Raw genomic sequence first — 12,704 nt, 5'->3', positions numbered from 1 at the left:
GTTAAGACGAACAATTTTGCTTTAATAATGTTTTACAAAATATTGAACATTAAAGGAATATAGATTAAAGACTTTCGCCCCTTCTTGGCCCCTAATGTGAGAGGTCAGCCCCTTTTTCTTGATATCATTTTAAAGCTCTCATGATTTTGAACACTTTTTGTTCAACAACTAGTCAGAAATTCTTTTTTGTTTTGGGATATATGCAAAAGAAATATTAAAGGCCGGCCCTTCAAGTCCTAAATGGGGACGTCTAGCAAAAATTGAAAGAGTGCATATTGGTCAGAATATTATTTTGATCGTCTTTTGTTCAAGACTGTTTATCAAAATATTCTTCCTTTAGGAGATATATTGAGACATAGATTATGCAATCTGGCCCCCTAAAGACCCCTTACTGTGTAATATATGATATCAACATCATGTTATTTAGATAAAGTGTGTGAAGATGTACTATTTCGCTTCAGTTATATATTACAAAATATTGATCATTAAAGAGTTATTGATTGTATACTTTCGGCCCCTCTCAGCCCCTTATTTAATGGGTCAGACCCTTTTCCTTGATATCACCTTCAAGTTCTCATGATTTTGAACACTTTCTGTTCAAGAATTTTTCAAAAAAGGGCCGGCCCTTCAACTCCTTAATGGGGACGTTTAGCAAAAATCAAAAGGTTGCATATTGTTTAGAACATTATTTTGAATAACTTTTGTTCAATATTGCTTATCAAAATATTTCCCACTTTTGAGATATAAAGCGTCAAAGATTTAGCATTCTGGCCCCTTATGGCCCCTAATTATGTAAATATGATGTGAATATCATAACATATAGTTGTGAATTGTTGAGATAAACATTTTTGCTTCAGTAATGCATTACAAAATATTGATCGTTAAAGAGTTATTGTTCAAAGACTTTCGGCCCCTCTCAGCCCCTATTTTGAGGGGCCAGCCCCTTTTTCTTCATATAACTTTAACGCTCTCATGATTTTGAACATTTTTTGTTCAACAACTACTCAGAAATTTTTCTTCGTTTCTGAGATATTTGCAAAGGAAGTATTTAGGGGCCGGCCCTTCAACTCCTTAATGGGGACGTTTAGCAGAATATGAAAGGTTGCATATTGTTTAGAACATTATTTTGAACATCTTTTGTTCAATATTGGTTATCAAAATATTTCCCACTTTTGAGATATAAAGCGTCAAAGATTTAGCATTCTGGCCCCTTTCGGCCCCTAATTATGTAAATATGATGTGAATATCATAATATAAAATTGTGAATTGTTGAGATAAACATTTTTGCTTCAGTAATGCATTACAAAATATTGATCGTTAAAGAGTTATTGCTCAAAGACTTTCGGCCCCTCTCAGCCCCTATTTTGAAGGGCCAGCCCCTTTTTCTTCATATCACTTTAAAGCTCTCATGATTTTGAACATTTTTTGTTCAACAACTACTCAGAAATTCTTTTTCGTTTCTGAGATATTTGCAAAGGAAGTATTTAGGGGCCAGCCCTTCAACTCCTAAATGGGGACGTTTAGCAAAAATCAAAAGGTTGCATATTGTTTAGAACATTATTTTGAACATCTTTTGTTCAATATTGCTTATCAAAATATTTCCCACTTTTGAGATATAAAGCGTCAAAGATTTAGCATTCTGGCCCCTTATGGCCCCTAATTATGTAACATATGATGTGAATATCATAATACATAGTTGTAATTTATTGAGATGAACATTTTTGCTTCAGTAATCCATTATAAAATATTGATCGTTAAAGAGTTATTGTTCAAAGACTTTCGGCCCCTCTCAGCCCCTATTTTGAGGGGCCAGCCCCTTTTTCTTCATATCACTTTAACGCTCTCATGATTTTGAACATTTTTTGTTCAACAACTACTCAGAAATTTTTCTTCGTTTCTGAGATATTTGCAAAGGAAGTATTTAGGGGCCGGCCCTTCAACTCCTTAATGGGGACGTTGAGCAGAATATGAAAGGTTGCATATTGTTTAGAACATTATTTTGAACATCTTTTGTTCAATATTGCTTATCAAAATATTTCCCACTTTTGAGATATAAAGCGTCAAAGATTTAGCATTCTGGCCCCTTATGGCCCCTAATTATGTAACATATGATGTGAATATCATAATATATAGTTGTAAATTGTTAAGATGAACATTTTTGCTTCAGTAATGCATTACAAAATATTGATCGTTAAAGAGTTATTGTTCAAAGACTTTCGGCCCCTCTCAGCCCTTATTTAGAGGGGCCAGCCCCTTTTTCTTCATATCACTTTAAAGCTCTCATGATTTTAAACACTTTTTGTTCAACAACTATTCAGAAATTCTTTTTCGTTTCCGAGCTATATGCAAAAGATATATTTAGGGGCCAGCCCTTTAACTCCTTAATGGGGACGTTTAGCAAAAATCGAAAGGTTAGATATTGTTTAGAACATTATTTTGAACATCTTTTATTCAATATTGTTTATCAAAATATTTCCCACTTTCGAGATATAGAGTGCCAAAGATTTCGCATTCTGGCCCCTTATGGACCTTAATTATGTAACATATGATGTATATATCATAATATATGGTTGTAAATTGTTAAGATAAACATTTTTGTTTCAGTAATGTATACAAAATATTGATCGTTAAAGAGTTATTGATTTAATACTTTTGGCCCCTCTCGGCCCCTAATATGATAAGTCAGCCCTTTTTTCTTGATATCATATTGAAGATTTTGTCATTCTGCACAAATATTGTTCAGTATGTTTTTACAAAATAATTATACTTTAAGAGATATGATACAAAATGTCTCAAAAATTCACTCATGATTCGTGTCCTAAATTTTGACCCCTACCGAGCTTCCATACTAGGCACTTCCGGAAAATATCCAAACCCAGGTGCAAAATGGCAACATGTCCTCTATCATCACTGAAAATTTCAACGCTCTATCTTAAGCCGTTTTTGAGTTCCATAGCAGACAAGGAGGTCCTCTAAATTTTGATAAAAGGGCGATAACTTTCGACCGGAAGTAGATATCCCTTTATAGATTTGGCGGAATTAACTTCAGATGTCAACGCATCTACCGTGAAAATTTGAATAAAATCGAACGAGCCATCTCCGAGAAATCGTCTGCACAAATTTTGTAAGAAGAAAAAAGAATAAAAATAATAATAACTAGATCCGATCTCGTTGCGAGCAACGAGTGGGTCTTCCGTCCGATATCGATGAGATGTGATTTTGATTGTTAAAACAAGGACTATCACTGTATTTTGAAAGATGGAGAACATCATACAATGTGTTTTGAAATCACTCAAAGGTCAAATAGAAAGAGATTTAAACGATTTAAATTTTTCAAAAAATTTAAATTAAATCCAAATGTTAAAACAAGGACTATCTCTGTATTTTGGGAGATGGAGAACATCATACAATGTGTTTTGAAATCTTTCAAAGGTCAAATAGAGTGAAATTTAAATGATTTAAATTTTTCAAAAATTTTTAATTGAATCCAAATGTAAAAACAAGGACTATCTGTGTATTTTGAAAGATGGAGAACATCATACAATGTGTTTTGAAATCACTGAAAGATTAAATAGAGTGAGATTTAAACGATTTAAATTTTTCAAAAATTTAAATTGAATCCAAATGGTAAAATCAAGTACTATCTCTACATTTTGAAAGATGCAGAACATCATACAATGTGTTTTGAAATCTCTCAAAGGTCAAATAGAGTGGAATTTAAACGATTTAAATTTTTCAAAAAATTCGAATTGAATCCAAAAGTTAAAATAATGACTATCTCTGTATTTTGAAAGATGGAGAACATCATACAATGTGTTTTGAAATCTTTTAAAAGTCAAATAGAGTAAGATTTAAACAATTTAAATTTTTCAAAAAATTTAAATTGAATTCAAATGGTAAAACAAGGACTATTTCTATATCTTGAAAGATGGAGAATATCATATGATGTGTTTTGAAATCTCTCAAAGGTCAAATAGAGTGAAATTAAAACGATTTAAATTTTTCAAAAAAATTAAATTGAATCCAAACGTTAAAACAAGGACTATCTGTATATTTTGAGAGATGGAGAACATCATACAATGTGTTTTGAAATCTCTCAAAGGTCAAATAGAGTGAGATTTAAACGATTTAAATTTTTCAAAAAATTTAAATTGCTTCCAAATGTTAAAACAAAGACTGTCTCTGTATTTTGAAAGATGGAGAACATCATACAATGTGTTTTGAAACCTCTCAAAGGTCAATTAGAGTGAGATTTAAACGATTTAAATTTTTCAAAAATTTGAATTGAATCCAAATGGTAAAATCAAGGACTATCTCTACATTTTGAAAGATGGAGAACATCATACAATGTGTTTTGAAATCTCTCAAAGGTCAAATAGAGTGGAATTTAAACGATTTGAATTTTTCAAAAAAATCAAATTGAATCCAAATTTTGAAAAAAGGACTATCTCTGTATTTTGAAAGATGGAGAACATCATACAATATTGTGTGAAATCTCTGAAAGGTCAAATAGAGTGAGATTTAAAGGAATTAAATTTTTCAAAAAATTTAAATTGCTTCCAAAAGTTAAAATAAGGACTATCTCTGTATTTTGAAAGACGGAGAACATCATACAATGTGTTTTGAAATCTTTTAAAAGTCAAATAGAGTAAGATTTAAACAATTTAAATTTTTCAAAAAAATTAATTTGAATTCAAATGGTAAAACAAGGACTTTTTCTATATCTTGAAAGATGGAGAATATCATATGATGTGTTTTGAAATCTCTCAAAGGTCAAATAGAGTGAAATTTAAACGATTTAAATTTTTCAAAAAATTTAAATTGAATCCAAACGTTAAAACAAGGACTATCTGTATATTTTGAGAGATGGAGAACATCATACAACGTGTTTTGAAATCTCTCAAAGGTCAAATAGAGTGAGATTTAAACGATTTAAATTTTTCAAAAAATTTAAATTGCTTCCAAATGTTAAAACAAAGACTGTCTCTGTGTTTTGAAAGATGGAGAACATCATACAATGTGTTTTGGAACCTCTCAAAGGTCAATTACAGTGAGATTTAAACGATTTAATTTTTTCAAAAAATTTAAATTGCAATGAAATATTAAATAAAAGCCAACTTCCATATTTTGAAGGAAGAGAACATCATTTGTTGCGTTTTTAGGTTTGTGGAAGGAATTTAAATTTTTTGAAAAATTTAAATCGTTTAAATTTCACCCTATTTGACCTTTGAGAGATTTTAAAACACATTGTATGATGTTCTCCATCTTTCAAAATACAGAGATAGTCCTTTTTTCAAAATTTGGATTCAATTTAAATTTTTTGAAAAATTTAAATCGTGTAAATTTCACCCTATTTGACCTTTGAGAGATTTTAAAACACATTGTATGATGTTCTCCATCTTTTAAAATACAGAGATAGTCTTTGTATTAACATTTGGATTTAATTTAAATTTTTTGAAAAATTTAAATCGTTTAAATTTCACTCTATTTGACCTTTGAGAGATTTCAAAACACATTGTATGATGTTCTCCATAATAATAATAACTAGATAAGATCTCGTTGCGAGCAACGAGTGGGTCTTCCGTCCGATTTTTGATGACCTTTGGGTCAAGGTCAAAGGTCAAGGTCATTTAAAAAAAAAATTCTTTACGTTCTACGAATTTCTGCACAACTTCCGGTTTAGAAGTACAACTTCCGGTGGAAATGAAATGACATGAAACACTGTATATGTCAATGTTATAAACATTTAAAAATGAAAAAAAATTAAAAATTGCATATTTTTAAACTACTTCCGTTGGACATTGGAAGTGACGCCGGAAAAAAACGAAACACCGGAGACAAATCTACAGATCATGGTCTATTATCCCAGAAAGTTCCATGACTCTATCTTCAACCGTTTTTGAAAAGAGGCACAGACAAAATTTCAATTTAAAAAAAGAAAATCAGGTATAACTCGCGACCGGAAGTGACATAATCAAAATTAAAAAAAAGCCTTCAGTTCATGTAATTTGCCATCATTGCTGAAAGTTTCATGAAAATCCATCCATGCATTTACGAGAAATCGCGTGCACAAAATCGGTAATAATAATAATAATAATAAAAGTTGAAAAGAAACAACAGAATAATAAGAAGGTCTTCCGTTGAGACGGAAGACCTTAAAAAGTGAAAAATCAACAATAGAATAATAGAAGGGTCTTCCGCAGAAGACGGAAGACCCTAATAATAAAAAGCTTGAAAAAGAAACATAAGAATAATAGAAGAGTCTTCCGCTGAAGACGGAAGACCCTAATAATAAAAGTGAAAAAGAAACAATAGAATAATAGAAGGGTCTTCCGTTGGAGACGGAAGACCCTAATAATAATAATAATAATAATTATAAACTCGGGATTATGCTATTCTAATATAGCGCAATTGCCTTTAGCTGTTATTATGATTCTACGTCTGAAAAACTGTACTGTAGTCATTTGTTAACTTACTGCCTCGTGATCTTTTAGCAATTTTTATAACTAAAAAGTACAAGTAATGTTTATTTTCCGCGGGAGTTTGAGTGTTTAAAAAATAAAAAATTAAAATTGGTGTTTGTTTAGATACATGTGTCATTCGATTTTTCTTTAAAAAAATTAATTTCATAGCTACAAGATCGTTATCTCGATCTGAATAAAAGTTTAGGGGAAATGACAAGATGAAGATAACGAACTGTGATCGGTCTCAAAAATCAAACAAACAAATTTGCAAGCAGGACAAAAAACACGAACACCTGGATATTTCCAGGTGGTATCAGGTGCTTAGGAGGAGTAAGCATCCCCTCTTGACTGGTCACATCCGCCATGAGCCCTATGTATAGATCAGGTAGACGCAGCATTCCAAAGTCAGGTTCAGTAATAAAAACAAAAACAATTGGTATGAAATACGTCAGCCAACATATTTCTGAAATGCTGACTTTAAACCAGATCAATGAAATCCCTGTAACATCAACTTATTTATCAGTAACCTGCCTTTATTTAAATAAAAATTAATCTACTTGGAGAATGCTTATGAGTATCGAATAAATTGTGAGATATAAACACTATATGAAGGTGATATTGTGGTATTACTATATGAATAGTGAAGGTAACGATGGAAAAGATGAAGTCATCTTGTTTGTAATACAATTTAGTTGTAAGTTTGCCTTTATCGTCTATAGTCAGTAAAACATCCAAATATGAAACAGGAAATGGTTTTTTTTTAGAATTGTGAAGTCAGATTTTAAGGATTACTTAAAACGTCCTTTAATCGTTTTTATATGCGTTTTTGGCATTTCCCAGTTTGTCAGTGAAGAAAGGTATGAGTTTAATCGCCGTATTCTTAAAATAATTCTGAAGTTATCACATATGTTTGTTTTCTGGAATATTGGGATCATTTTAAGTTAATTTTAAATACATGTACGTAATTTCACACATAAAATTGTTTTTTCTTTTCTTTTGCTTCTTTTAAAATGCATATGAACAACACAATTTGAACTCATTATTTTCATTCTTGTTAAGAAATTGTTAAGAAATTACAAAAAGAAGCAATGTTCATTGCAACAAAACAATATTGTCGGCTTTTCACTTTCCATTCTATTTCTTGTCAGAGGTCTTTATGTCAACAATATGTATATGCTGTATCGTTAAACCATAAATATAAGCAGAAAAAGTGCATTGTGCAGGAGTGACTAAAACGTATGTTTTGATACTTCTAGTCACTTTGGAGGATACGTTTTGGACACCAATATATACCCATATACACCCAAGGACTTGTTTGCACGGCGTTTTAAATCTTCTTGGTGGTTGTAAGAGGCTGTTTAAAAAAATGACAAAATTAAAGCCAGCCTTATAAATGGCTTCTTGACGAAAAACGCACTTGTAGTTTAAGAATCCTTCTTCAGACATTGTTGAATTTTGAAAATTTCCCCAAAGCACCACTAATATCCAACAAAGAAAAAAATGTTTACCTATGTTTATATTTAAAAGAATTCTTCATTCCTATTTTTGTGGACATTTTGAATCAAAAAAGAAAACATTTCAGGCTAAATAAGCTAAATTAAATATCTAATAAGTGTAACTGATATGTTAAATGAGTTTCTAATTAGATAAAAAATCATTCACATCAATCGAACGACGAATTTATATAAAAAAGGATTTTGGATTGTAGAGTCAACGTCATGTGTCTGTGGCTTGAATTTTTTTTTTTTTTTTTCATTGAAAGGTTTCTTAGCAAATTTACCTTTTCTGCATTCTGTAGATCCGTTTTGCCTAGCATAACCTTCATAGCAAAAACATTTACTTGTACTGCCACTTATACACAACTGATCACATCCACCATTTCCTACTGCACAATTATCTACAAATAAGAATGTTGCTTCAATGAATTTCATAGTACCGATGGAATAAATTTTTACCATCTGAAATTCTTAAAACTGTTCTATACGATAAAATCTTTGAAATTCTGTAAAGAATCGAGTATAGACGTAAATCAGTTTCGTACATACATTTTACAATTCCATTTTTGTCAAAATTTAAAGATATATATGCAACGTGATTTTGAACTTCCTTTTCTTATACTCTGCAATTTTAGAGTACCGGAAAGTTTTCGACTTTTATGAATCGGTACAAAACAATTTTTGAGGAAATTTTAGGTAAAATTATAATTATTTTTGGCAATTTTTGCAGTTTTTTTTTCCTTGGGAAAAAAAAGGATTTTCATCTTCTGATATCTTTTTTCAAACCCCTGGTAATGTATGCTGATTTATTTGTTGGGTATGTCCTTATGCAAAAAATAACCTCTCAAACTACGAAGAAATGCATCCTGTATAAAAATATTCGATAAACTTCCTTGGTATGAAATGCACGATGAAGATATTTCTATAGATCTATAATCTGCTGAGCAAATACTTGTTGAATTCGTTGATTGGTATTCCGTCCAAATGACTAAACCCTGTTATTAAAGAAAATAAATCGTTTTAACATATACATTTTTAATTCATACATATCGTTTAAAAAAATGTTTACAATAAATCTTTTTTATTTTTTTCATTTAAATACTGGAAAATAAAAAAAAAACCTGCTAAAAAGTAAATTCTTTAAAAATATGTACATGTTTCTTCGGAAATACTACATACAATATGGGCTGCTTAATAAAAATATCAATACCAACCTGCAAAATGTTTAATGATTGCATCGTGTAATTTAATCTTCTGATCACCCTCACATTGTTTCCGTCGTTATTAACACTCATGATTCCTCTTTTCGTACCCCAGAATATTCTTATTAAAATAAAAAGAAACATATTTGAATATCTAAAGCACGTTTCAATACAAGAAGTGATTGTATTTATAGAAAGAATATAATAACCCCCCCCCCCCCCCTAAAAAAGGAAAAAAAAATACAAAAAAAAAAGAAAAAAAAATTCAAAACAAAACAAATAAAATAAACAAAAAATAAAAAATGCACATGCCCCAAAAGAACACATGTGTCACCTGGTATAATATGAACAAAATTAAATTTGAGCTAGCATGTGGTTATGTTTTCAACACATAGCTTTCTCTACCAAGAGTTGCCGTTTCTTCTACGCTCTCATACATTCTTCTTTGTATAATTTTCTTTGTAAACGATTCCTGGACAAGGTCAAAAAGGTGAACTTTTGAAATTGAAATTTTCACAAAGAAATTTCTAAGGATTTTTCCATTTACCCGATGAAGACAAAAAGCACACAGCAGGTGTGACTGGTCGACAGGGGATCTTTACTCCTGCATGGCACATGTTTATTCATCTGATACTTTAAAAGGTCCTAGTTTGCTCAGGTCCATTTTTTATTGTTTCAATGAATCTTTGAGCTAGATATCTGTTAGCTCTCCATCTATCATTTATTTTATATCAATAAATTTATTAATTGTCGTTAAGATGATACTTCATCATTTATTTCAAATCTATAATCACGTTCACGGTAGCTCAATCCGAAGAACTCTTGCTCCGTGATCAGAAGTTCATGGGTCAATGCCCCAGTTGCGAAAGATCTTAGTCGATAAAAAATAAGTGACAACTGTTCTTTTACTATGCGCTCAAAACTTTGAAAAGAAATAAACGGGACTTTTGGATGAGGCCTTTTAAATCGAGGCCCTGTGTCACGGTAGGTGTTGGCACGATAAAGATACCTCACTGCTCAATGGCCTTGAATGTCATGTAGGTCTTCATTTGAAACTCTTTGTCGGTATATGAGTGACAAATTCTCGGATTTGACGTAAATCAGCATACAATCAACCAGATATATAATCACTTAAAAGGATTTATTTCAAATTTTTGAGGAAACTATTTTGCGAGGTAAAAAATCACTTTTTTTTTTTTTTTTTTTTTTTAAAATCCTCTTAAGTGATAATGAATTAAAAACATAAAATCTTTTTTTTTCACTGATAACTAATAATTAAAATCAATTTTCAAATTCAATGGTTCACTTTTTACACTTTCGCCAATTTTCTTATGTAAAAATTGTTGAAAGAGGTGTAAATTGGAGAGTAGCAGATATGAGAGCTCTGTATAAAAACGATTTAAATTATAATTCAAGCAAAAAAAAAATCATCCATGGATAGTATACGTCGGACTGAGGAAATGATAAAAAAAATACAATAAAAGTTACATTTATTAAGAATTCATACTGAGAGAAAAGAAGATTTACGAGCCCAAGCCGACTTTTTCAAAGATACCTCTCTGACAAATCTGTACCAAGTGATTTGATAGCAGCAAAAAACTTTTTGCTCGACGTGTGAAACGTGTACTAAATAACAATGAAATCTGAAGATAAGGAACAGTATTCAATCTCGAAAGTCCAATGAAACGATACAAATTTGGAGCAAAGCAAGCACGGACCTCAAAATTTAGAGGTGGGATCAGGTGCCTTGGAGGAGAAAGCATCTCCTGTCGACTGGTCACCCCCACCGCGTGTTCCTTGTCATGATCGGAAATAAAACCCCGGAAAAATCCGTACACAGTTTTATGTATAAATAATAGCCTAACAATTAATCTGAAAAACGCCAGTCAGCATTTGACTCAATAATAGGTTGTTTGTGCTGACAAGGTCATTGTATCGACCGTAAACCTTGCGAAAAGATGACTTCCATCGAGACTGTTGATATCCTTGGTTCATCAACTTGTTTGTCAATATCTTGCCTCGTTTTAGAAATTGTTCATACGTAGAGCATCCTCTTGCGTATCGAATCAACTGAGAGACATAAACCACATATGCAGGATATAAGGGTATATTGCTATATAAGTAAGGGAAGTTGATGACGATTTTTTTTTTGTTAGGCTACCATTCACGTCTTTTTCTAGTAAAATATGTAAATATGAAACAGATGTTACAGAATCTGTGGTATTTTTTATTTCAAGCTAACTGGGATATATTGAGTCGACATAAGAATGAAAGTAACTATTTTTAATTGATCATACGTCGTTTATATATAGAAATGTCAATTTTTATTTGTTATTTGATGCTTACTCCTCCTAGGCACCTGTACTCAACTCTGAAATTTGCAGGGGTTAGTGTTTTATGCCCTGTTCACAAATTTGTATTGTTTGAAGGTTTTACGAGATGGATCACTAATCTCTATCTTCACTTGTCGTTATAAAGATTACCTCTGTGACAAGGGATCGCTAACTAAATAATTGATGTCCAAAGACTGCATTATTTGTCTCACATCTTTGCCTTCAAGAGTTGAAATCTGTATGTAGTAATTTTCTGACGTTGTCCAGGCTAATATTCTATGAAATATATACCAGAACATTTATATCATTAGTTGTAACGCTTTTTTGAGTCTGCCTTTCTCCTCTCTCTCTCTCAAAAGAAAACTTTTTTATATTCTATTAATCTCCTCTTAAGAATGCCTTTGAACATAAATCAATCTATTTCTTTTTTCTCGCTTAAATGAATAGTGCCCATTGGTAGTAGTTTATAATGGGTAGTTTCACCGATCACACAGAACTGTCAAATGCTACGTACTAATCTGATCTTAGGAACAAGCGAGTCAGTTTCTTTCCTCTTTTAAAATTTAGAAATCTTCCAAAGCTCAATTTTTGCAAAAAATCCAAAATTTTGCCAATTCGTCATAAAACCTCCAAAAATCAATGTCTTACAAAACAAGTAAATATCCCTTACTGTTTTCTTTAAAACTTTTGAAAAGATATTTTTAAGTATATGTACATTTAAGTTTGTCTACTCAGTACAATTTCTTAACAATTTAACATTTTTAGAAGCATATCATTTTACAGATACCTGTTATGGATATCCACTGAAAGTGAATATATCGTCAGTGCATCTTCTATTCTTTTAACTGTGGTGTCGAAGTTGCTCTCTTTTATAAAGTTCTTCTCAGCAAAGAAAAACGATGACCCGTTCGGACCCATATGCAATCCTTAAAAAAACCTATACAGCATATTGACTTTGGACGAAGAGAGGACACACTCAAACCATAAGTATATTTAAGAAATTACTGTCTTGCTTGTTGGGTATACCTGGACATTAACGACAGTTAGAAACAAGGGAAAATTTGCAAAAATTATCTGACGTTCTATCTGCCCTAACAAAAAAATACTATAAAAGTTAACTATAGTTTACTATAGTTAACTATAGTTAACTATAGTATCAAAGTTTTTTTTTATTATGGTAAATCAAGGTATTTTACTATGGATTTCAAA

The 12,704-nt window shown here is 31.2% G+C and overlaps 1 protein-coding gene across 1 annotated transcript in view; it reads right to left on the bottom strand.

The window, feature by feature from the left end:
• LOC133177182 (low-density lipoprotein receptor-related protein 1B-like) overlaps positions 1-12,415 on the bottom strand; it is a 32,491-nt gene extending 20,076 nt beyond the window's left edge. The window contains exons 1-5 of the mRNA XM_061312269.1: positions 12,283-12,415; positions 11,646-11,771; positions 9,175-9,283; positions 8,802-8,955; positions 8,245-8,361 (exon numbers count right to left, since the gene is read on the bottom strand). Coding sequence (XP_061168253.1) covers positions 8,245-8,361; positions 8,802-8,955; positions 9,175-9,283; positions 11,646-11,771; positions 12,283-12,413 — 637 coding nt within the window. The 5' untranslated portion in view covers positions 12,414-12,415. The remainder of the gene's footprint in view (positions 1-8,244; positions 8,362-8,801; positions 8,956-9,174; positions 9,284-11,645; positions 11,772-12,282) is intronic.
• Between the last annotated feature and the right edge of the window lie 289 nt (positions 12,416-12,704).

Source organism: Saccostrea echinata, unplaced genomic scaffold (genome assembly GCF_033153115.1).
Source record: "Saccostrea echinata isolate AGI-Se365-2 ecotype Australia unplaced genomic scaffold, CSIRO_AGI_Sech_v1 ptg000089l, whole genome shotgun sequence".
Taxonomy (NCBI): Eukaryota; Metazoa; Mollusca; class Bivalvia; order Ostreida; family Ostreidae; genus Saccostrea; species Saccostrea echinata.
The sequence above is the reverse complement of the archived record's forward strand: the minus strand, read 5'-3'. Positions and strand labels throughout refer to the sequence as shown.